The sequence below is a fragment of the Rhincodon typus genome, chromosome 3 (genome assembly GCF_021869965.1).
Source record: "Rhincodon typus isolate 14 chromosome 3, sRhiTyp1.1, whole genome shotgun sequence".
Taxonomy (NCBI): Eukaryota; Metazoa; Chordata; class Chondrichthyes; order Orectolobiformes; family Rhincodontidae; genus Rhincodon; species Rhincodon typus.
This window is the reverse complement of record NC_063334.1, coordinates 49,839,846-49,865,182: the sequence shown is the minus strand read 5'-3', so window position 1 is coordinate 49,865,182 and position 25,337 is coordinate 49,839,846. Positions and strand designations below refer to the sequence as shown.

General features: G+C 38.6%; 1 protein-coding gene across 1 annotated transcript in view; it reads right to left on the bottom strand.

Annotated features, from left to right (window-relative positions):
* LOC109915773 (semaphorin-4D-like) overlaps positions 1–25,337 on the bottom strand; it is a 255,376-nt gene that overhangs the window by 45,009 nt on the left and 185,030 nt on the right. Inside the window, exons 14-16 of the mRNA XM_048620562.1 lie at positions 23,565–23,617; positions 17,477–18,391; positions 15,713–15,991 (exon numbers count right to left, since the gene is read on the bottom strand). Of these exons, the coding sequence (XP_048476519.1) occupies positions 15,713–15,991; positions 17,477–18,391; positions 23,565–23,617 (1,247 nt within the window). The remainder of the gene's footprint in view (positions 1–15,712; positions 15,992–17,476; positions 18,392–23,564; positions 23,618–25,337) is intronic.

The window sequence follows — 25,337 nt, the reverse complement described above, 5'->3', positions numbered from 1 at the left end:
TCTTTAAATAAATCTAATAACAAAACAAACAAGACACGCAAAATGCGAGTAAAGCCCTTTTCGCGGTATGTACAACAGTTACTTTTTTACTCCCTTTATTCATTCATGGGATGAGGGTGCCACTGCTAGGCAACATTTATTGTCTATCCCTCATTGCCCAGAGGACAGTTAACAGTCAACTACATTGCTGTGCGTCTGGAGTCACATGCAGGCCAGACGGGATAAGAATGGCAGTTTCCTTCCCTAAAGGGAAGTGACCTTCAGTTAGTGAACCTGATAGGTTTTACCCCAACAAATCAACAATGGATTAATGATCATCACTAGACTCTTAATTCCAGATTTTTAAAAACGGAATTCAAATTCCACCATCGGCCGTGGCAGGATTCAAACCCCGGTCCCCAGAACATTATCTGGGTCTCTGGATGAACAATCCAGCAGTAATACCACTAGGCCATTGCCTCCCTCATTCTCATCTTGGAACTTACTCCTTTTCTTGCAAAATAATCAGATGACTGCTGCTTTTCAACACTTTAACTTGGAAATTTCTCTATTCCAGCATCAGTTTTAAAACTGCAATAACGCTCCATAGTGATTTATTACGAATGTTGCACTCAGTGTATTGCTGTTAAGTCTGTTTTTAGCAAAAATATTGAAAGTTCTGAGAAAAATGCCATATCTACAAACCTACCAAGAGTGAGAGTTTCTGCTAAGATACTTTTTACTACTCTTCTGATCTTTTTAGTTTCCCAAGCTAAGCGGCAACATTTATCTCCCTTTCAAACAAGAACAATTAGTAACCCTTCTACACTCAAGATTCCAAGACATTTGTATAAGAAGCATGAGCGAAACTAACAAGATTCAAATTGTTGGCATGTACAAATGGATGTAAATTTCAAAACACAATGCTCGATTTTTAATTTTTTTCAATTGTTTACCTGAACATGAAAAGAGGTCAATTGTCAGAGTTGTGTACAGATTCCGCCCCCCCACCCCCCAAACCCCAACATCCCACCAGTAAGCACATGGTAGAATGGGGTATCAAGAAATAATGTGAGCTTGTCAAAAGGGTACAATAATTATCATGGCAGAATCTACAGATCCTGGAAAAAAAAAATCAGATGGGAAAAGTAGTTCAAATTCATTGAATGTCTTCAGGACAGTCTCTTAGATGAGCATGTTATGGTATCAGCCAGAGAGCAGGATACTCTAGACCTGGTTTTGACCAAGGAAATGTAATTACTGGCCTCAGACTGGAAGTGCCCCCAGATAACAGTAATCATACAACTGCATTTTACAAACAGTTTGAGAGAGAGAATTGTGGGTCCAAGATTACTATTTTGAATTTAAACTAAAGCAATGATGAGGACATGAAGTCAAAGCCAGTGAAAATGAATTGGCAATTTAGTTTAATGGATACATCAACAAACAAATTCACTATAGTCTTAAAAGAGCATAGGGCTGCTCCCTCATTGGATAAAGACAACTGATATTGTTTTAAACTGAGGGCCACCATGCCTCAGGCAAGGGGAGAGGTTGGGAATGAGATCCCTCAACTTCAGCCAGTGCAGGAATAGAACTCACACTGTTGGTGTCATTCTGCATTGCAAACCAGCCAACTGGCCCATGGTAGGTCAGAGATGTAATGGCAAACATTTAAGGGAATATTCCAGAAAGTACAGAATAGATACAATTTACTTTTATTTGTTGGAACGTAAGGAATGGATCCACAGTACACTGTTAACTATGCATTGGATCCACAGTACATGGTTAACTATGAATTGAACCCATATTATTGGCATCATTCTGCATTGCAAACCAGCCATCCAGCCAGCTGATCCATGATAGGTCAAGAGAGATGTAGTGGGAGACATTTAAGGGGATGTGTTGATTCTGGAATATCCCAAGAAATAAGAAATATTTCTAAGGGACGGACCAATCATATCACCATAGAGGTTAACTGAAAATGTGAAAGATAATTTCAAACTCAGAAAAAAAGACATAATTGTGCAGAGATATATGGCCGGTCATAAGATTTTTAGAAAATTATTCGGTCTAATGAAAATTATTAAAAGATTAATGAAGGAAAAATTAGAGTATGAGAGAAAGCCAAAAATGTAAAATCAGATAAGAAAAGTTTCTTCAGATATTTAAATAGGAAAGGAATTAACAAACTACTGGTCCTATAGATTAACGAGTCTGGGGAATTAATAATGGAGGAAAAGGAGATGGCGGTTGAACTGAATAGATACTTTGCATTTGTCTTCACTAGAGAGGATACAAAGAGCATTGTGGAAACAGCTGTAAATCAGGAATTGAAAGGAACGGAGGAATTCAAGAAAATTATAGTTACCAGGTAAATAGTACTGAGCAAATTGTTGGAACTGTGAATGGAGAAGTCCCCTCAGGATTTCATCCCAAGGTCTTAAAAGAAGTGGCAAGTGAGACAATTGATGAGTAGGTTTTAATTTTCCTAAACTCATTATATTCAGGGAAGGCTCTTTTAGATTGGAAAATAACTAATGTAACTTCTTTACTCAAAAAGAGAACGAAGCAAAAAGCAGGAAACAAAAGCCAGTTAGCTAAACATCTGTCATATGGAAAACGTTAGAAGATTCAACTAAAGACATTATAGCAGAGCACTTGAATAAGTTCAACGTAATCAAGCAGAGCAAAAACGGTTTTTTTTAAAAGGAAGTAATGTTTCCTGAGAGCACAGTGGCTCAGTGGTTAGCACTACTGCCTCACAGTGCCAGGGATCTTGATTTGATTCCACCTACAGGCAACTGGCTGTGTGGAGTTTGCATTATCTCTCCTGTCTTGGCAAGGCCTTTAGTTTACCCCCACAGTCCAAAGATTTGCGGGTTAGGTGGATTGTCAATGCTAAATTGTCCTCTAGTGTCCAGGGCTGTGTAGGTTAGATGGATTAGCTTTGGGAAATGCAGGACTGTGCAGTTAGGATGGGACGCTCTTCAGAGGGTCAGTATGCACTCAAGGGGCCAAACGGCCAGCTTCCATGCTATAGGAATCCTATAATTCTCTACATTTAACTAATTTATTGGAGTTCTTTCAAGAAATAACATGAACTGTAGATAAGGAGGAACCAATGGAAGTATAACATTTAGATTTTCTGAACACATTTCATAAGGTGTCAAGTCAAGGAGGATTGATGAGGGTAGTGTATCGATATTGTCTACATTGTCACATGCCTTATCAAAATCAATGTTCCACATGGCAGACTGGTCAAAAAAGTAAAAGCCCATGGGATACAGGGTAATGTGTTGAAAGCAATCCAAAGTTGGCTTCGTAACAGGTAACAAAGGGTAAAGCTATGGTTAATTGCTGCCCTTGTGAATGGAAAGCTGTTTCAAGTGGTTATCTGCAGGGCTCAGTGTTGGGATCCCTGTTGCTTGTTTTATACATTAACTATTTGGACTTGAATATGGAAGACTGGGGCACAATTGGGAAATTTGAAAATGACATAAAACTTGGCCATGCATTGGATAGTGTAGAGCTATAAGCTGTAAGCTCCAAAGTTATACAGATGGGTTGGTAGAATCAGCAAGAAAGTGGCAGATTGAGTTCAACTCTGGTAAGTGTGAGGTAATGCATTCAGGGAGGTCAAATAGCAAAAGGGAATACACAATAAACGGGAATATACTGAAAGGGGTAGATGAAGTGAATGATCTTGGTGTGCAAATATACAGGTCCCTGAAGTTGGCAGTACAGATAGATAAGCTCGTAAAGAAGACATATGGAATGCTCTCCTTCCTTGGCTGAGGTAGACAATACAAGAGTAGGGAATATAATGATAAAACTGTAGTTTAAAACTTAAGTCACTGCAATTGCTCTGGACAGTGTGCAGAGAAGATTTACTACAATGTTGCCAGGGCTGGAGAACTGTAGCTATGAGGAGACATTGGAGAAGTTGGGGTTGTTTTCCTTGGAACAGAGAAGGCTGAGGGCAATACGATTGAAGTATACAAAACAATGAGGGGTAGGGATAGTAGACAGGAGGAAACTGTTTCCTTGGCAGAGAGTTCAAAAACCAGATTCAAGCTATGTGTCAGAAGGATTAGAGAGGACATGAGGAAAAATGTTTTTTATGCAGCGGGTGGTGGTGTCTGGAATTTGTTGCCTGAGTTTGTGGCAACAACAGAGACCCTAAACTCTTTCAAAAAGTACCTGGATCTACACCTTAAGTGCTGTAAGCTGCAGGGCTATGGGCTGTGCACGGAAAGATGGGATTAGCAAGGGCATCTGGGTGTCTTTGTGTTGGCATAGACAAAATTGGCCGAATGGCCCCTTCTCGGCTGCATCATTTCTATGGTTCTGGAAGCTTTTGCAGAAAATAAAAGCTCATGGCAACTTGGGTGTAACACACTGACATGGATAGAAGATTTGCTTGTTAACAGGAATCACAGCGTAGGAATAAGTGCATCTTTTTCAGGCTGGTAGGCCGTCATGAGTGGTGTGCAACTGGGGTCGGTGCTGGGACTTCAATTCTTTATAATTTATACAAATGATTTGGAGAAATGGACTGAAGGTATGGCAGCTAAATTTAGTGATGACACAAAAGATAGGAATGTTAGTTGTGTAGAGGACATGAGGAGCCTACAAAGGGAAACAGATAAAGTGAGTGGGCAAAGATCTAGCAAATGGAGTATAATGTGGGAAAATGTGAAATTGTCCATTTGGCAGAAAGAATGAAAATAAAAGCTGATTAGCCAAATGGTGAGAGGTTGCAAAGCTGAGATACAGAGAAATCAAAGTATTCTAGTGCACGAATCATACGTTAGTGTGCCGGTACAGTAAGTAATCTTGAAAATGAATAAAATGTTTTGTTTTATTGCAAGAAAAATGGAATGCAAGAACAGGGAGATTATGCTTCCATCATACAGGGCATTGGTGAGACCACATCTGAAATACTGTGTACAATACTGGTCACAGTATTCATGGAAGGAAAGAAATACATTGGCAACAGTTCAAAAAGTTTTAATAGACTAATACTTGGATTGCCTAATAAAGGAAAGTCTAGACAGGCTAGGCCTGTATCTTCTGGAGTTTGAAGAGTCAGAGGTGATTTAATTGAAACATAAAAGATCCTGAAAGGACTTGACTGGATGGATGTTTTCTGTTGTGGGACAATGGAGAATGAGGGGTAATAGTTAAAGAAAAGGGGTCACCCATTTAAGACATAGATGGGAGAAACAAAGTCCCTCAGAACGTTGAGTATCTTTGGAATTCCCTTCCTCAAAATGCAGTGGATGCAGAATCTTTAAATGTTTTTAAGTCAGAGGTAGATAAATTCTAAGTATCAAGGGGATGACAATTTTTTGGAATATGTAGGAATGTAGGATCGAGGTTGAAATCAAATCAACCATGGTCTTACTGAATGACAGAACAGATTCAAAAGGCAAAAGTGGCTTACTTTTGTTCTTTGCTCATATATTTTATTATCTTCCTCCTTGGGATTTTTCATAGTTGTACTCAACTTTAATGCTTCAAGTCTGCACTTGGTCTGTTTAGGTACCCAGCCAATTCAGTTGTACGATTAGATTTCACAATTCCTCCACTTCAATTGCTGCAGCATCTTTTTGTGAGGTCCTACCCTACTAATGGCAATGGGGTATTATTTTCCAAATAAGATTGCCGATGCAAAGTGACACTTGATCCATTTGGTCTAATTTCCAATCCCATGTACTTAAAAGCCTCAGAACCCTAACTTCCAATTTTGAATTCTGTTTTAAGCCCATTAATGACAATGTTTTCAAATGCACTGCTCCCACCTCACAAGAAAATAACCTATGTATAGGGGAGTCCGAAACTAGAGGACATAGATTTCAGGTGAGAGGAGAAAGATTTAAAACGGACCTGAGGGGCAACTTTTTCACTTAAACAGTCGTGTGTGTATGGAATGAGCTGCCTGAGGATGTGATAGAGGCAGGTATAATTACAACATTTAAAAGACATTTGACCAGTACATGATTAGGAAAGATTTAGAGGGATAAGGGTCAATAGATCTAATTCAGTTTGGGGTTCCTGGTCAGCATGGATGAGTTGGACTGAAGTTTGCAACCTTGTAGTTCCTGTTGGTTTCTGTGCTGTATTACTCTAGACTCTATCAAAGACATCTAAAAGCTGCCCCTCATGTAAGTAAAATGTGGCAGTGGCTGCTTTTAACTAAAGACAGCCCAATTTGGTAATGATGTGGAGGTGCCAGTGTTGGACTGGGGTGGACAAAGTCAGAAACTTTTGGAGTGCTGCTCCTTAGTCAGGTGAAGTGGAGGGAAATGGACGAGCATGGAATATATAGGTGGAAAGATAATGGCAAGATAATTCCAGGTAATTAAGAGTGACAACAGATAAGCACAAAATGTGTGAGTGGAGTGTTGACAGGCTGAATACCTATCATGTTATTTCTGCCATTTGATTTGTCTCAACACTATCTTACTTTTGATTTTTGTAATTATCTCTATGTCTTAATTAATCAGTTCATAGATCATCCCTTCACTGGCTATCCAGCTGTTTATTCACACTGTTTGACACTATTGATCACTGCAAAGACTTGTTATTCAGCCTGTCAACACTCCACTCACACTATTTGTACTTACCTGTTGCCAATCTTAATTACCTGGAATTATCTTGCCATTATCTCTTCACCTATATATTCTGTGCCTGTGCGCTTCCCTCCACTTCACCTGACAAAGGAGCAGTACTTTGAAAGCTTGTGATTTCAACCAAACCTGTTGGACCATTACCTGATGTCATGTGACATCCAATTTTAATAAAACAGGCTGCACTGAAATGCAAACTCTAGGGGTAATAATTTAGGTCATTAAAGTACAAGTATGTTCCCATTGCATCTGGTGTCTTTTGTGGATGATGGAGAAACACTTCCCTCTAGAGCTGATCTCCCTGCAGATGCAGCTTTAATATCAATTGATCTACATTCCCAAGCATTTGCTGATAATAAAGCCAAGAAAATTTTCAAAACTGCTTTACCTGCAGTCAGTGTAGCTACTTTTACATCTTGGCCCCTCAGTTTTTTTTTTCCCCAGAGCCTCATGCCACTAGCCTTAAAAATCCAAACTGGAAAAATGTTATCCACCTAAAGTAATGAAGTCTGTTGTCCCTATCTGGCAATTATTTGTACACCCAAAATTCTATGCAACTTTGTCATTCTTGTTGTTTAGCATCTTTTATTAACTTGTCTCTAGTTCGGTCATTGTCACTGAGACTTCACGATCACATGGTATTCCTGGTTTGTACTATATTTCTTAGCCTTGTTAAACTATGTACTCTCACCTGTCTTCTATTTCTTTCTGGACTGCTACTATTTGATCTCCCCCCACCGACTAATAGGATTTCTTTAAATGGTTTGTGATCCCTTTCTACAGGCATGTTCACTCCCAAACCCACAGCATGAGGTTACACTGCCTGCATGCAATGCATTCCAATGCTCCAAAACAAAAATTGTAGCCATCTTCCAAGCTGTATCTTATTTGTGTAAATTTAAATTACACACATTTTCCAAAATACAATAACCATATCATTTTCCTCATCCAGCAGCTCACCACCATCTTCTCCAGGGCAACTTGGGGTGGGCAATAAATGCTGGCCCTCATTCCAAGGCTGAATAAAGAAAATTTAATGAAGTTTGGGACAGTTTGTGGCATAATGTAGCTTTAAAACACATTGATTACCTACACCTTGAGCATTTCTGGAGTTTTTTCTATTGTAAATCTCAAATTCCCTTCAATGCTAAAAATTATCAATAGCTTTTCTATCTTCATTTCTATTGGTTGTAGCTCTCCTTTCACATAGTTTTGACAATCTCAATGCATGTTACAGGCAGCAATTTGTTAACATGGTATTATCAATTTCCAGTTATAGATTGCTTCCTTGGTGTTACAAATGCTGCTGGAACGGTTGGCTTTCCAAATCTGTTTATTGGTAAATTTAACTTTTGTCAAACTATAAGTCTGTCCTTATTTGTAAGTTGAGCACAGCTCAACTTAACAGCACAGACCGGTGAATTTTCAAATGTATTTTCTGCAGTCTTGTAGTCTACAGAATTCCATCATGTATCCTTCCATGATACTATCCTCAGCTTACCTAAATTTGTCAAAATCTGACCGTACATACTCTTTAAGCAATCAATAAATTATCTGTTTGATGAATTTTGTTCATGAAAGGACGCAATTGTTCAAGCATGTATCAGTGTTCAAATCATCAGACTCAAAATTCCTAAAAAAAATTTGTTTCTTATCCTGCTTCCATATTGTAATGGAAGAGATAAGGTCATACCTTGTTTCCTCTTTGGTAAAGGAATTACTCAGGTCCATATTGTAACTTCTTTCTTCCTCTGGTCATAAGCTCATTTTCAGAAAACAGGAATGGGTGATCATACCCCAAACACTGTATTTTGACTCAACCATCCTCTACTTCCGATATTGTACACTAGAAGTTAACCATGTAGGAACTTTGGAATAGGAATGGCAGCAGGCAATCCAACTCTTCAAGCTCGCTCTGGCACTTAACATGATCACGGCTGGTCCTTTCTTGGTCTCAACTCCTGCCTGCTCCGCATAGCCCTTTATCCTGTTTTGCATCAGAAACTTATCTACTTATTTCTTGAATCTGTTGATTGATTCTGCCTCCACTGCTCTCTGGGACAGTGAGTTCCACAGATTCAGAACCCTCACAGAAATAGTTTCTCTTCATCTCAATTTTGAGCCTCTCTCCTCTCACTTTGTATCTATGATCTCTATATTTTAAAGTGCAAGTTCATACTTTTAGTGAGACCTTTACTTCAGTTAACTACATTCATGAAACTCCACTGGTTACTAGCTCTCCATATTTATACCAGCAACTCACATCCAATTCACCCTGAATCAATGTATCCATCATCTGTTCCCTTACTCCATTAGGTCTCAGGCATTCCATCAGATCATATTCTATGACAAGATGAACACCTGTATTAATCATCAAAATGTACAAGTGGTTATGGCACAGTAATCGTTATGGTTCTGGATTATTAATGCATCACTGAATTTGCGAAGTTGAGTTCAATAAATCTTGTCATTTTGGGGTTGTTACCAAAAGAAATGTCTAGCAAAATGTTTTAAACATGTAGTTCTTAATGTTCTTCAGGAATAGGATCTCACCTCCATTATACAGTCTGATCACACTACATGGTCGAGTCTCAACACTTACTAATTTGAAGGTCTAGAACCAAATGCTTACCATAGATGTAATTACATAAGCAGCGCTGAATACATAAGCCTTGTTAGCATTACTCATACTTTTGGGTTTCTGAACAGGGTAAGAAAAATAACTTGGACAGAGTGCTAAGTTAGGTTTCAAATTCTTTAGTCATTGGATGTTGTATCTTACAATTGTTGTAATTATGTCTTAAGTTATCATAGAATCCCTACAGTCCAGATAGCAGGTTAGATGGATTGATTCTGCACCAACCCTCCAACAGCATTCCACCCTGGACCATCCAACTAACCCTATCCCTGTAACCCCGCATTTACCACGGCTAATCCACCAAACCTACACATGCCTAGGGCAATTCAGCATAGCCAATTCACCAGTGCAATGGGCAGAAACCCACGCAGACACAGGGAGAACATACAAATTCCATACAATCACCAAAAGCTGGAATTGAACCCAGGTCCCGGGCACTGAGAGGCAGTAATGCTAACCACTTAGGTTATGCATAATCTCTATAATCATTGCTATTCGGATAACTGCATAAGAACTAGGCTGGTTTCATGGATATCTATCATTTTTTAAAAAAAATCAACTTTGCCCCAGATTTTCCATTGCTCAGACAGTTATTTGTCCAGAGTAGATGGGAGTTGTGCATAGGAACCCATGGGGAGCAGGTTCTAAAAAGGAATTGCCCAGGATATCAAAGATTCGATAGGCAAGTTCCTTTATGACTGGAACCACCGGAAGTCTCTATTTAAATCGGAGAATTTGCACGGGACAGCTGACATGAAGTAAATAATCATGCAGGAAATGTTAGACTATTTAATATATTGTCTAAGTTCTGAAAAACTACTAAAATAATCATCATCCTTAACAGCCCAGCCCTACCCCACCTGGAATCTGTAATTAGTGGTGTGCCACAGGAATCAGGGTTGGGGCCACAATTATTTACATTGTATTTACAACATTTATTAATAACTATGCTGAGGAAAGAGAAATGGACCATAGCCAAGTCGGGAGGTTTTGCTACAACTATACAAGGCACTAGTCAGATAGTAGCTGGAATAGTGAGAACCTTATCTAACACAAGAACACTGGTATTGGAGGCAGACCAGAGAAGGTTCACTTGACTGATACCAGGTATGGAAGGAATGTCTTGTGAGGAGAGTTTGAGTAGATTGGAATATGGAAAAATGAGAGGACAACTTATTGAAACAAAAAGGATTCTTAGAGGACTTGACAGGGTAGATGTGGAAAGGTTGCTTCCCCTTCTGGGAGAGTCTAGGACCAGAGGGCATAAACTCAGAATAAGGGGTTGCATATTTAAGGCAAAGACGAGGAGAAATTTCCTCTAAGAGGGTTGTGAATCTGTGAATTTTTTTTTTTAAACGAGAGAGCGTTGTTGAGGCTGGGTTATTAAATATATTCCAGGCTGAGATAGACAGATTTTTAATTAGTCAAGGATTATGAGAAAAAGGCAGGAAAGTGGAATTGAGGATTATCAGATCAGCCACAATCTTACTGAATACTGGAGCAGAGTTGATGGGCTGAATAGCCTACTTCTGTTTCTACTTCTTACTCATCTGGCGTTCTACCCCAGCAGCTTAGCCAGCTGGCACGCTACCATCCCCAGTAGTCTAACATATACTTACCGCAGAAGCTGTCAAAGCGATTGTCTGGGCATTAAACATTTCAGAATACAGGCAGTGAAAAAGGGATGTGGTTGGCCTTCCTCTGACAGTAAAGAAATACAAAGGAACTGACTGAATGCAGGAACAGCTTTGCACCTTTGAAGAAGCTCTGAAAAGATTCACCTCACAGAAATGCGGAGCTCTCTCAAAAATGGAGCGACAACCTGCATAAGTAACTTCACTGGAAAACATGCAACATGACACATTCAATATTCCCCTCTAAAATTACCAATTTGAAACCAAATCTGTTTTAAACTACATCTAAAAACAATAAATAATAATAATACAATTGATAGTCAAACATTTTGGACTGTCATTCAGTAATTGCTCTGGAAATGAGAACTGAAAGAACTGTGGATGCTGGAGATCAGGAACAAAAACAGAAGTTGCTGGAAAAGCTCAGCAGGTCTGGCAGCATCTGTGAAGAAAAATCAGAGTTAACGTTTTGGGTCCAGTGACCATTCCTCAGAACAGGAAGGGTCACAAAAATGTTAACTCAACTTTTCCAGCAACTTCTGTTTTTGCTCTGGAAATGAGATGCTGTCCCTGACAACCAAACACGAGGTTTACCATTCACAACAGGATATTATGACATTGTCAAGATAGTATGAAATCCAGGCATGGAGACAAAGGAGAAAATCTATAGAAAAGCAAAAACTCTGACATACTAACTTAAAAACATGTCATGATTAGCATCTTTGGAAATGTCTCACTTGTACAAAAAGCAAACTAATCCATCAACAGTCCTCTGAGGTCAGGTTTTTTCAAAATGCATTGCTGCAAATTTAGGAAATGATGAGATCTTAACTTAAAGTGCAGTCCATTTTAAGAACTTTTATTTGGAACTAATATGCAAACTAACCACAATATATACCATGCATCTGACAGTAGTTTATTTGCATTTTCTAATAAAAGGAGTGATTTCTTGTGAATAAGCTCATTAAATGATGACATATGATACCATAGCCAGTGGAGGAGAAATAAGATGAAGCTGAGACCAATGGAAAAAGCATGTTAATTGGGCCAGATGGGCTTTTCTAATTACATTTTTGGAACTCTCCGCAAGGCAACTGTTTCATTAATTCAAATGCAACAGAGGACAATGGTTAGTGATTAATTCAATGCCAGCAATTTCAGAAATATTACTGTCAATGGGATAAAGTAAGAGATTAGCACTAAGGGGAGATATTTGATTTCAATGTATGCCATTTTTTGTGATGCAAGCATACTGTAAAACTATGTGAAGCCAGCATAATTCCTGCTGACAGTAACATATGCCACTTTACTCCATTCTTCTGCTAAATTAACAAACACTGGCTTCTCACTTTTGATCAGATGCTCAAATGCATCTCAAAATATTATTATAAGTTAGCAAACAGATCATAAAATTCACAGTAGCTGTAGTATTAAAAAATTAGACTTTTATATAGGCCAATTAGAATGCTATTCAAGAAAACAAAGTAATGCTCCATTGTTGAGACGCTGGTCAATGTGCCAAGGCTACTTAAACTAGGCACCTAAATCGAAAACTCTTCCTACAATCCTATGGATGAATTTCATAAAAATTGCAATATTCGTATTAAGACATTATCTGCTTCGTTTAAAGCTTTTGGATGTAATTGGTAGGATTTTGTATTCACAGTATGGTGCCCTCAGTGTTAAAATGTGGAGATTAAATGTTCCGAAGGACAGGTTGGTATGGTAATTCCATTACCTTCAGAATAAAATAATCTGAACAGAGAAGTAACAGAAGGCGTTTCACCCTGAAGTTGAAACTGAAGCTGTGTTGCATGATATACTTGGTCACAGGAACAAAGTGGGATGCAGAAATACAACCCACAGTGAAGAATGAAGAAATGCCAAAACAAAAGGCAAGATACAGTGCAGGAAAATTATTTTCAGATGCAGCACATGGATGCATGGTTAGTAATCTGGAGTGGGAGAATTCTTAGATCTCAGCTAGGCTTAATAAAAACATCGCTGCAGGCACAAGACCAAACAGCTAAACTGTCTTCCCAACATCATCAAACACATGGGGCTATCACCTCTACCATCATCATAGAAAATCAGAGAAACCCTACAATGTAGAAGCGAGCCATTTGGCTCATCGATTCCACACTGACCCTCCGAACAGCATCCCACCTGACCTACGCCCCTACTCCGGTGACCCTGCATTTCCCATGGCTAAGCCACCTAGCCTGCACATCCCTGGACACTATAGAACAATTTCCCATAGCCAATCCATCTAAACTGCACGTCTTTGGAATGTAGGAGGAAACCGCACAGCCACGGAGAGAACACGCAAACCCCACAGAGACCGACAGTCATCCGAGGATGGAATGGAATTTGGGTCCCTGGTACTGTGAGGCAGCAGTGCTAACCACTGAGCCACCATGCTACCCCTATCTAATGATCCAACAGAAAAATCCGGCAGTAATTTGCATTAGAAAACATCTGTGTTCAAAATGCAAATCATTATTTATTAATTGAATATTAAACGACCACACAGTATTAATTCTATTGAATGCAGGTGGTTTCAGAGTGCCTCAGGTTGTTCCCCACAATGGTACTTCTTCTGAGCTCTGGGTGACATAATTTAAGAGTCTAGGTTCAGAGATACAGTATATTAAAAATATTATACTGCAAGTCACTGTATGGCTTACCTAACACAACAACTTTCTAAGCAATTTTTTTCTTGCTCCACTGCCATAGCTTTAGCTGAAACCCTGCTGATACATGCAAGCAGATTTCTAAAGTTCAGCCAAGGCTGCAATAGCTGAGTGAGGAAAGTCACAAGGAAACTCACCTCTTAATATATTAAATGGAAAGTGATAATAAATTAGTTTCAACTTAAGAAGCTCGAGGTTCATCATTCAAGAATGATATATATCAAATACAAATTACACAAGATTTGTATCGTTTAACAAGTATGTAAGCTCAAACCAACTTGGATGCTTGAGATAGTAAGAACTGTCGATGCTGGTGTCCGAGATAACATAGTGTGGAGCTGGAGGAACACAGTAGGCCAGGCAGCATCAGAGGAGGAGGAAAGCTGATGTTTCAGGTTGGGACCCCTCTTCTCGACCTGAAATGTCAGCTTTCCTGTTTCTTGGATGCTTGACTATTTTATGCGGTATCAACTTAGAAAAATGATATAAGGAAGATAAGAGCAGGATGTAACTGAATGCAAGAAAACATTGTTTTTCATCTAATTGCACCTGACTAATGTTTTGAAAATGTAGCTATGAACACAGGAGTACGCTGTCCCACATCAGTAGAAGTAATTATAGAAAGACGTGTAGCAGCAACAGACAAAAACCATTGCTCAAGTAATGGGTGTCTATGTATTCAAGCCTTGCATATAATTAACAAATTTGTACTTTCCTAGTCACAGAATCCATTTATGAACCATGAAATATTTTTGCACCCTCTAAAACAATTGTTCCAAATTCACATTTAGTCATTTTAACTAGCTCTCAATAGAAATTGAATTCCCAGTAAATTGTTAATGTTGTTAATCTATTGCACTTATATTGATCGATTTCCAGTGCCAAGAAGATCTGTTGTCAATTACTTTCTTGTCTCTAAAGGTTTCATCTGATCATTCAGCACTGGGCAGGATAATACGGGCCACAGGTTATCATTGTGTAACAAGGATCAAACTGATTTCCTGCATAAAAGGAACTCCAATCATGTTTCTCAATTGTTGGTAACTGTTCTTCTTTTCCAATCAAAAAGCAATGTGCCAGGAAATACATTATATCACTCTGCCCCTAAAAGTAAGATGAAAACATCAAATTCAGTTTGGAAAGCAAGTTGTTTTTTAATATGATAAAAGTCAACAAGTAGCAGAGGTAAAGTGGATTTTCACTTCAGCCAGAACACGCACAATTAAGTAACGGTTATTAAGTTAATTAATTGATTTCATTTAAAGATAGTATACTATTAGAACTATATTGAGTGTCAATCTTGGTAAGGACCAAGGTTCAAATTTGAATCTGTCAGCAATTATTTTTGTGCTCTTAATAAACAGTAATCCCATCATCAGAGATTAATATTCTTTGTCAGATTGCCAGAGAGAAACAATCTTCTTTGGGGCTTCTCCTACTTCATCGTTAAAACTCCAGCTGAAATCCCATTTATATGTTTAAGCAGATTTCCATCAAAGTTCAATCAAGTCTACATTGACTGAATGAGACAAGTCCTGAGGGAATTCACCCCATAATCTATTAACTGCATGTAATATGAAAGGTGCTGCAATTCGAGCAACATGGGAGGTGTGCAATAAACAATACCATTCAACAATGTACTAGAAATATCACAATTACCTAACTTTTGCATCATTTTGAACAATGGTCACAATATATGCACATTTATACTGCAAAGTAAAAGTACAGTGGATTGTTGATGTAAATTTTATTGTGCAATTCTCTTTAAAAACAAACTATTTCAGCTTATAAATCAAAAGTAATTAATATACATATCCACTTACTAAAAAAAAGTGTAGTACCACATATATCAAATTAAGTGAAAGATATAAAAAAGAAAAAGTCTTTCTAGGTCCCAGATGAGCTCAGTATACATTATTATAAAGTAAAAAGATTCTAACGGGATATCAGAGACTGGCTCTGAACTTGGAGAAGTTTACAGAAATTCACTATTACCACATGTAAAGCATTCTTCCTTTGTAAAAAGAAGGAAAGTTGCTTCACTGTATTTAAAGTGGCTAGTTTTGCCTCTACCCCTGCTCCCACTTAATAAAGAGAAAGATTAATTACTCCTGTTAGCAGATGTTCACTCACCAATAGCTTGACAGAAGAGGTGAACAGATCCAGGGCTACACACATTAAGTATCTGGTCGCTCAGCAGTGGTGGTAACAGCTGAACCACTGTACTGTCTGTACTGGACCAATCATGAGAAGACCCTTGTGGTGGGGTAATAGCAAAGGGAGGAGATGGACCAGGCCCAAGAGGTGGAGGAGGGACCAATAGGAGTGAAAGGTAAAACAGGAGAAGCTGTGAGACAGAAAGGTACAAACTGAACAGAGTTCTAAAGACACAAGTAAGATAGATTATGCGTTAAAGGGATAAAAAAAAAAAGCAATAGATTGAGTCAAGCATAGTAGTGGTATTTAAAGGAGTACGTAAAATTTTGGCATTGCAAGGTAGACACAGAAAAACTCACAAGGCTCAATTAAATTTTCAGTGGTCTAAAATATTTCTGTACAGGGCGTTTTTGCTGGCTTTAATTTCTTTTTACACAATTAAGAGAAATGTTATTTTATACACAATTTCCTTTACAATCGAAGAAATGACTTGTATCACTAAATGTACCACATGGAATGCGCCAATTTCCCTAAAATATAGCTCTATATAAAACCTTTTGACACTTTTTTGAATAAAGTAATTTCAAAATGAACCTGTTTTTGCTTATATACACAGTAACAAATAAAGATGCCAGAAAACAGAATGAAATGACTTGCCATGCATAAACTTAATATAAATGTACAGTGCCGCCATAGCAATGGTAGATTAAAAAGCCTGTTAATTGCACCAGTGGGTCTTGTTCTAAATAGCAGTTCAGTGGGTTACAAAATGACTGAACATCTATAGCAGCAAAACACAGGTTCCAATGTTGGCTTTGTTAGTCTTACTAAAGTCCACTGAATCAACAATCCAGTCTCAAACATCAACAATTTCACAGCCGGTAAGAATTCACTTTTTCCAAGGATGTAGCCAACCAAAATATTAATATATGTCCACAGCATATGATTTTGTCCCTTGCCACATTGGTTGGAAAATTAATCTCTGTGGCAATGTGGCTACAGGTGGTACTGTGCTCTGCTGAGTATCAAAAGTCTTCCACAAGTATGAAAAGTCTTTGCAACTAAGCACTCTGTTGCGGCATGGCTCAGTAACAGCATATTAAAAATGTTTGCTTTTCCTTTTAAAATGTATTACAACTCAATCACATTTTTATGGACCCCATGTTTTACTATAGCACATACATATTATAATCTAAAGTATCTAAAGTTTGTATCACATATAGCCTTTTGTCAACTCTTATTCTCAAGACACAAGCTAAAGAACACACATATCTACTGTTCATTGTTTGATCCCTGAGTTGCTGTACACTGTTAGCATAAACAAAGGCATCAACCTACATTAGATGCAGCAACAAAATACAATTTCTAACAGAACATTACGCAAATTTTCAGTGCAATATAAAATACCATATATACAGTATATGCAAAAAAGATTTGCTCCAATTTGGACAGCACTTTGAGATTTACCAATTTGATAAATTATTAATTTCCAATTTGGAATGAAACTCAAATGACCTGTATATTGAGCACATGAAAACTATTGAGATTGCTGAATATAATGCAGGTTGAACATGGGATTGATATTCGTTTTTAACATCATTTACCAAGTACTTTTATCTACTAAAAACCTTTCAAAGTTTTACATGATTTTTTCTTTTCCCTAACTTTCTGGACTCACGCTTGCAACCAGTTTAACTTTAATAAACCTATAAGGAATACAAAAAATATGCTAGCAAAGACTCTGAACTTCCTCATCAATGAATTTAATGTCAAGAATATCTGCATCTTTCTCTGCATCAATCAAACCAATCGAATGGTTTTCTTGAATTTGCTTGAGCTCTTGAGGTTTCTCTGAACTTGGAATTTTGCCATTCCCACAGTCTGACTCAGTTTCATAACCCTTGTCACCAGCAGCAATCTGCTCTCTACCTGGATTATCTGAATTGATTTTCACTGCCTGATGCTTTACCAGTTCCTCAGACACATCATAATCAAATTCTGGTTTCTTTTCATTACCGACTATACGTAGACGTAGTTTCAGGCAAGGAGCCGGCAAGTATTTCATGTAACAATTGTAACAAAATAGGATTAGGAAAAGAAGCGTAATCACCACAAGTAAAGATAACAGAACCCTATCATTACTTCCTGCAGTTGAAGGCTCACTGATAGCTTGAGTGTCTACTGCTGAATTTGGAAGTGGAGGGATTGAGGATGTGGAAACTGAAGCATATGGCACAGTTGAAGTGGTCATATCAGTTTGAATCTGGGGTGTGACAGTGTGAGAAGACCTCCACTCTTTATCTGTGCTTGTCTGAGTTGATGCAGAATTACCTTCCATTTTGGTAAATGGTGTAGTTGGGGAGGTTGTTACAACTTTAGATGGACCCTTTACGATCAGAGAATACTTTTGCACCAGCTGTTCATACAGGCGTCCTTTCACAGATTCTACTGCCCAGCAATCATAGGTACCAGAATCATCTTCATTTACAGAAAAAATCAGCAAATTGTTTTGAACAAGTCGGTATTTTGAATTCTCACTGAGAGTATTGTTATTTAACTTCCATATAACTTTAGCCAGTTGAGACATAGGGAGGCATTTCAATTCTTTAAATCCTCCTGGATCCATTTGATGTTCTTCAGATATTGCAGATTCCACTATAAAATACAATATAGAAGAAAAAACGCAGAATTTTATTAACCTGGTCAGGACTGATAAATTGCTTTTTTGAAAGTACAGCCACAACGGACAATTTCAATATTAAAAGTTTACCAATGTATTGGCTTAAAGATTTTCAGTATTATGCATATATAAATAAGAACGTGGAATTTTTTTTATTGTAATCTAGTAAATTGCATCATGGCTGATTATAAATTGAAATACAATTATATCAAACTATTGTATTAAGCACATTTATTGTCATGTTCCTCCAACAAATGCCTTAAATGAGCTGAGAAATTAAAATATGAAGAATTGCAAAATTTTAAAATGTTCATCCCACATTATAGTTTCTCTTCATTTTCTCACCTGCCTTCACCATAACCTATTTTTCATTGTCAAACTTGTTTTCTGGGCTTATCAGTGCATAAGGTTTAGACAAGACTGGGATTAGAGACTAAATTGACTGTGGAATGAGAATACTACGTCCAAATATTAAAAGGTAGAAGATCAAATCTATGTATAGTTACTTTTGAAGAATCACCAATTTATCATTTTGGCCATTATTCTAATAGAAATTCAAGTATTTCACTAATCGTGATTTCACTAGTTTTCATATTCAAAAACATCAAAATAGACACTCCTTGTTGGATTACTCCAGCTACATTATAAGCCTATACATGTATGATATTTCTGTTTAAAAAAGTTCACAAATTTGAAGTTTTCTTCATGGTATTTCTGCCAGTGGACCGTATTTTTTTGATTCACCAGCGACATACGATGATTTGAATACAGATTTTAGGTGAAAATGAAGGAGGAGTATTTTTCTTTACTCAGAAAAAAAAATTGAAGTGTTTTTTATTTTGTAAGGGAGACTCCACCTTTCAGGTATTCCCAAACAATCCTCAAACTGTAACTGAATGGAATAGTTATTCCAGAGTCTTCACAAAGTATTATTCTGAAATTGGCCAGTTGGAAATTGAGTACAATCTGGGCATCAGTTTACTAACAGTTTTTCCTACTTCTCATTGGAAAGCCAATTAGTTCACAGGCAGTCAGGATTACATTTGAAACACAGGGTTCGAATTCAATGCCACATTTATATATGAATGGTCAGTTGGTTAATTGTCCGCCACTACAGAAGGCTCCACAAATATCCCCCTTCAGAATGATGACAAAACCCAGTATGTCAGTCAGAAGTGTCAAGTGGATAATCCATGTCGGTCTCCTCCGGAGATGCTCAACATCACAGATGAGAGTATTCAGCCAATTCACTCCACGTGATATCAAGAAAAATCTGAACATAGCCAAGATTATGGGCGCTGATCACATCAGTAGTGAACCGGGATTCATGCTCCAGAAATAGCTACACCCTAAGCTGATCTGCTCGCGTATATCTACGACACTATCATCTACCCTAAAACATGGAAAATTGCCAAGGTATGCCCTGTTTAAAAAACTAGGACAAATCTCTCAAACATCAGCAAATGACAGAAGGACAGTTTCCTAGTGGCACTTACACAGCAACAATGTCCTCACAAATGTGCACTTTGGGTTCCTCAAGAACCTCTTAGCTGCACATCGCATTATAAATTTGGTCCTTGCAACCAAGACAACAACCAACTGACTGTAGCATCAAGGAGCCCAGCAAAACTGAAGTCAATAGGAATTGGAGAAAACCTCACCAACTGGTCGGAGACATAACTAGCACAAAGGAAGTCACTTGTGTGTTTTCAAATCCAATCATCTCAGGCCCAGGAAATTGCTACATCGGCCCCTCAGGTCAGTGCTCTAGGCCCAACTATCTTCAATGACCTTCGCTCTAATGTAATTTCATAAGTGGGGATGTCTATTGATTATTGCAGTGTCCAGTTCCACTTACAACCATTCACATGAAACAAGACATGAGCAACAGCAGTGGTAAGCAGTGCTCCCCTGAATTCTGTTTTCTCTCAGCGTGGTCCTGCACACAAGGTTTGAGCACACAACAATTTCCGGAACTGGAAAACAATGCCATGATCAGAGTCAGTGCACCAATTGCTGTGCATGGAACATAGGGGCAGCTGTGCATTTGCACTGCCAAATGGCTTAGAGGGAATGCTGGTAATAAGTGACAGGTGACATCTGAAATAACCTCATAAGCCATTAAGTTGTATCTTCACAAGGGATGCCATTTGGCCCATCATCTCTATGCTGGAAAACAGAAATCTGATTACACAAATCTCATTTTCCAGCTCTTGGCCCATAGCCCTGGAGGTTATGGAAACAAAAGTGAACATCTAAATACTAATTAAATGCTATGAGAGTTTCTGACTCAATCACCCTTTGATTGAAACATAGAAAATAGGAGCATGAGTAGGTCATTTGATCCTTTGAGCCTGATCCACCATTCAATATGATCATGGTTGATCTTCCAATACAGCACATCATTTCCACTTTCTTCATATATCCTTTGATCCCTTTAGTCCTAATAAGTCTATCTACATCTTTCTTGAAAGTTTTCAATATTTGGCCTCAACATTTCCAGTTGCAGGGTCTTACCATTCTCCAAGTGAAGAAATTCCTAAGCTACACTTTATCCTAAGACTAAGAGCTCTGGTTCTTGAATCCCCATACATTAAGAATATCCTTCTTGCATTTACCCTGTTTAAGCATCTACCCTGTTCATGCAGTGAATAACTCATTTCCCATTTCCCCAAATCCTGGCCCCATTTAAAAGATACAGGTCAGGTGTCTCCATTTGGCTGAATGCGTGCAGCTTGACTGGCACCCAATCCATTACCTTAAACATACACTTAGAGTCATAGAGTCATACAACATGGAAATGGAACATTCGGTCCGAAACGCACCACCCAGACATCCCAATCTGACATAGTCCCATTTGCCAGCATTTGGCCCATATCCCTTTAAACTCTTTCAGAGATAGTAGGAACTGCAGATGCTGGAGAATCTGAGATAACAAGGTGTAGAGCTGGATGAACACAGCAGGCCAAGCAGCATCAGAGGAGCAGGACGGCTGACGTTTCGGGCCTAGACCCTTCTTCAGAAAAGGGTCTATGCCCGAAACGTCAGCCTTCCTGCTCCTCTGATGCTGCTTGGCCTGCTGTGTTCATTCGGCTCTACACCTTGTTATCCCTTTAAACTCTTCCTATTCATATACCCATCCAGATGCCTTTTAAATGTCATAACTTCACCTGCCTCCAGTATTCCACTAGCAGCTCATTCCATATGTGCACCACCCTATGCATGAAAAATTTACCTCTCAGGTCCTTTTTAAGTCATTCCTCTCTCACCTTAAATCTTTGCCCTCTAGGTTGAAGCTCCCCACCTTAGGAAAAAGATTTTACCTATCACCCTATCCATGCCCCTCATGATTTTACAAATCTCTACAAGGTCACCCCTCAGTTCCTGATGCGTGAGAGAAAAAAGCGACAGCCTATTCAGCCTCTCCCTGCAGCTTGAACCCTCCAGTGTCAGCAACATCGTTGTAAATATTTTTTGCATCCTCTCAAGTTTAACAACATCCTTCCTACAGAAGGGTGACCAGAATTGTACGCAGTATTCCAAAAGTGGCCTCACCAATGTCCTATACAGCTGAAACATGACATCCCAAATCCTATACTCAATGTTATGAGCAATGAAGGCAAGTATGCCAAACACCTTCTTCACCACTCTGTCTACTTGTGACTACACTCCTAGGTATCTTTGTTCCACAACACTCCCCAGGGCCCTACCATTAACTGTGTAAGTCCTGCCTTGGTTCGCCTTACCAAAATGCAACACCTTACATTTATCTAAATTAAACTCCATTTGCCACTCCTTGGCTCTTTGGCCCATCTCATCAAGGTCCCTTTGTACTGTAGATGCAGCTCTGCAAGATACACTGCAGCAACTCAACAAACCTCTTAGTCATCAGATTCCAAACCCATAACTTTCAATAGATACAGCATGGGCACCGGGTATATGGGCACACTCCAACCTGAAAATTCCCCTCCAAGCCATATACTATTCTGTCTCAAATTTTATTACCATTCTTTCACTGCTGCTGGGTCAAAATTTTGCAAATCACTTCCGAACAGCACTGCAGATGAACCTTCACTACAAGAACTGAAGCAATTTAATATATTAGATGACCATCTCATATAGATATATTATTCCAATGCTCCAAGGTTTCATGTCATTGCAACATCAGAATTTTCTATATGTTACTTAAATGTAATTTTAGTTTACGCTGCTGCTCCATACTTGATTAGTTCGTCACAGTCATTGCAGACATAGGTCATCCAGATCACCTAGCTCTTGACGCACAAGACCAGTGATACAAACTGATTCATTTGTTAAGACTGCATTTTTAGAACACTAAGACTTAATTCGTCTGATATCCAAATGTAGGTTTCTAGAATGTTTCGCAAAAATGTTGGTGAAAAGCTAATCTGGCTGCCAGCATCAATTTCACTGGCAGATTACTTTCTGATCTGTCTAGCTGGTGACGATGAAAGTACATTCAGTTCCTCATGAGCAGTAGAGCTCTTGTAGCAAAGTGCTAGTGTCCCTACCTCTGGACAAGGAGGCCTGCGTTCAAGTCCCACCTGCTCCAAAGGTGTGAAGTAGCATCTCTGATCAGGCTGATTTGAAAATAAATTCTTCAGTAGCAGTCGGGGGGCTCAAGTGGGGCAATGGAAATATCCCTACACTTGAGCCAGAGAGACCCGCTTTCAAGTCCCACCTGCTCCAGAGGTCATAACATATCTGACCAGTTGGATTAAAAATATCTTTCATCATGAGCAGCAAGTGGGGAGATAATACAGTAGTGTACTAATGCTGGACTACAAATCCAGAGACATGGGACATGGGCCCAAAACCACCACAGTAGATAGAAGTCTGGATTCATGTTGCACATGCTCCAGTGGTATATGAAAACTTGTCTGGACAGATTGCTTGGAAAATATCTACTATTTTAAGTATCACCATTACTGGTGGTTCCAGAATTCATCAGTTTTGAAAGGTATTCATCACGAGCATTGGGCTCTTGGGTTCAGTGTCAGTGTTCCTAAATCTGACCTAGAACATCCAGATTCAAGTCCCACCTGCTCCAGAGGTGTGCAATAACATCACTGAACAGATTGATTAGGAGAATATATTCATCATAAGCATCAAAATTTGTCCACATACCATCTTCAGCTCTGCAAGGAACTTCAAATCCATTCAGATTCTGTATCAAATTGCTGTGGAAAGAAAATAATTCAGATCAATAATTAGTAGTTGCTAATAATCGATATCTGGTTATAATATTTAGGGAAGAAAGTAGTACAAATAGATCTATGCAATTATCAAGTCGTTCATCCAGCATGTCACATGCCAAAGCCTTCATTTCCTTGGGCTTCACATTTATATTCAAATAAAAACAAACATTTATAAATTGCCTTTCACAACCAATGAACATCCCAAAGCACTGCCAATTCAGTACATTTGAAATATAATTGCTGTTGTGATCTGGATAGTGTTTCAGCTAATTAGCACACCGCAAGATCCCACAAATAGGAACCTGATATGACTAAATGACCTGTTTTGTGACTGTGGTTGAGGAGTAAATTCTGCCGGGCCACCAGGCAAAACTCCATGCTTTTCTTTAAATAATGTTGCAGAATCTTTTCTATCTACCAGTAAGGGAATATGGTACCACACGTCAATCGAAAAATACATTCAGTATTGTTCAAGAGAGATTCATTTAGGTTATGTGCTTAAGTCTCTGGTGTGGGCTTGACTCCACAGCATTCTGATTAAATGGAGATGACTATTGACTGAAACAGAGTGAATGCTTAATAATTTAAGAGGAAAACATAATTGAGCATTTATGCTAGAAATTTCAGGAGAAGATTTTCGCCACACAATTCATCCCTTTTATTTTGAGCTGGGAGCTAAACAGAACATTTAATTTGTGCTCAGAAACATCTAACTATTCCTGACAAATCCAGAGACAGAGCGTTTCATCTTTGGACTTGTGGATAACCCTGCTCCTGTTGAACCATAGCATCTAAACTGCACAATAAAGACAACCAGGCAGGAAAACGCTGAAGAGTTTCAGGTTCAATTTAGGATGCAGTGGAGGAAAGGGTAAGACAGATAATATCATTCTGCTCTTGTGAAATAACAATATTCACAGTCACAAAAATCACAGAATTGTTACAGTATAGGAGGCGATCATTTAGTCCATTGGGTGTGCACTGGCTTTAGGAGAATTTTAATTTATGCAAGAATTTGGCACTTTTCCCTACAAAACTGCACATTGTTTCTCTTTAAGTGGTCATCCTATGCCCTCTTGAAAGCATCAGTTGATTCCATCTTCACTGTAATTCCAGACAATACATTCCAAACTTGAAACACTCACTCTATGAAAACTTTTCTCACCTTGCATTTGCTTCTTTCATAAAACACTTTTAAACTGTACCCTCTGGTTTGTAATCCTTTATAAGCACAGATTTTTCCCATCTACTCTGACAGACCCTTCATCATTTTGAAGGCTTCTATCAAATCTCACCTTGGCCTTCTCCTCTCAGAGAGGAGCAGTCCAAACTTCTCCAATCTATTCTTGTAACTGAAGTAGGTCATCCCTGGAACCATTCTCATAAAACACTTCCGCAGTCGCTCTAATACATTCACATCATTCCTACAGTGTCGCACCCATAAAAGTACATGATCATTGTCCTGTATTAGTTCAGCCTAACCTCTCATACTCTATGCCACTATTAACGAACCTAGAATATTATTTGCTTTAACAGCTCGCTACCTTGCCACCTTTGATGATTTCTACATATACACCAAGGTCTCTCTGTTCCTGCACACTGTTTAGAATCGTGCCCTTGTCTCTGTATTGTCTCTCCATGTTCCTTCTACCAAAGTGTGTCATCTGTCACGTTTCCATGCTAAATTCATCTGCCACGTAAA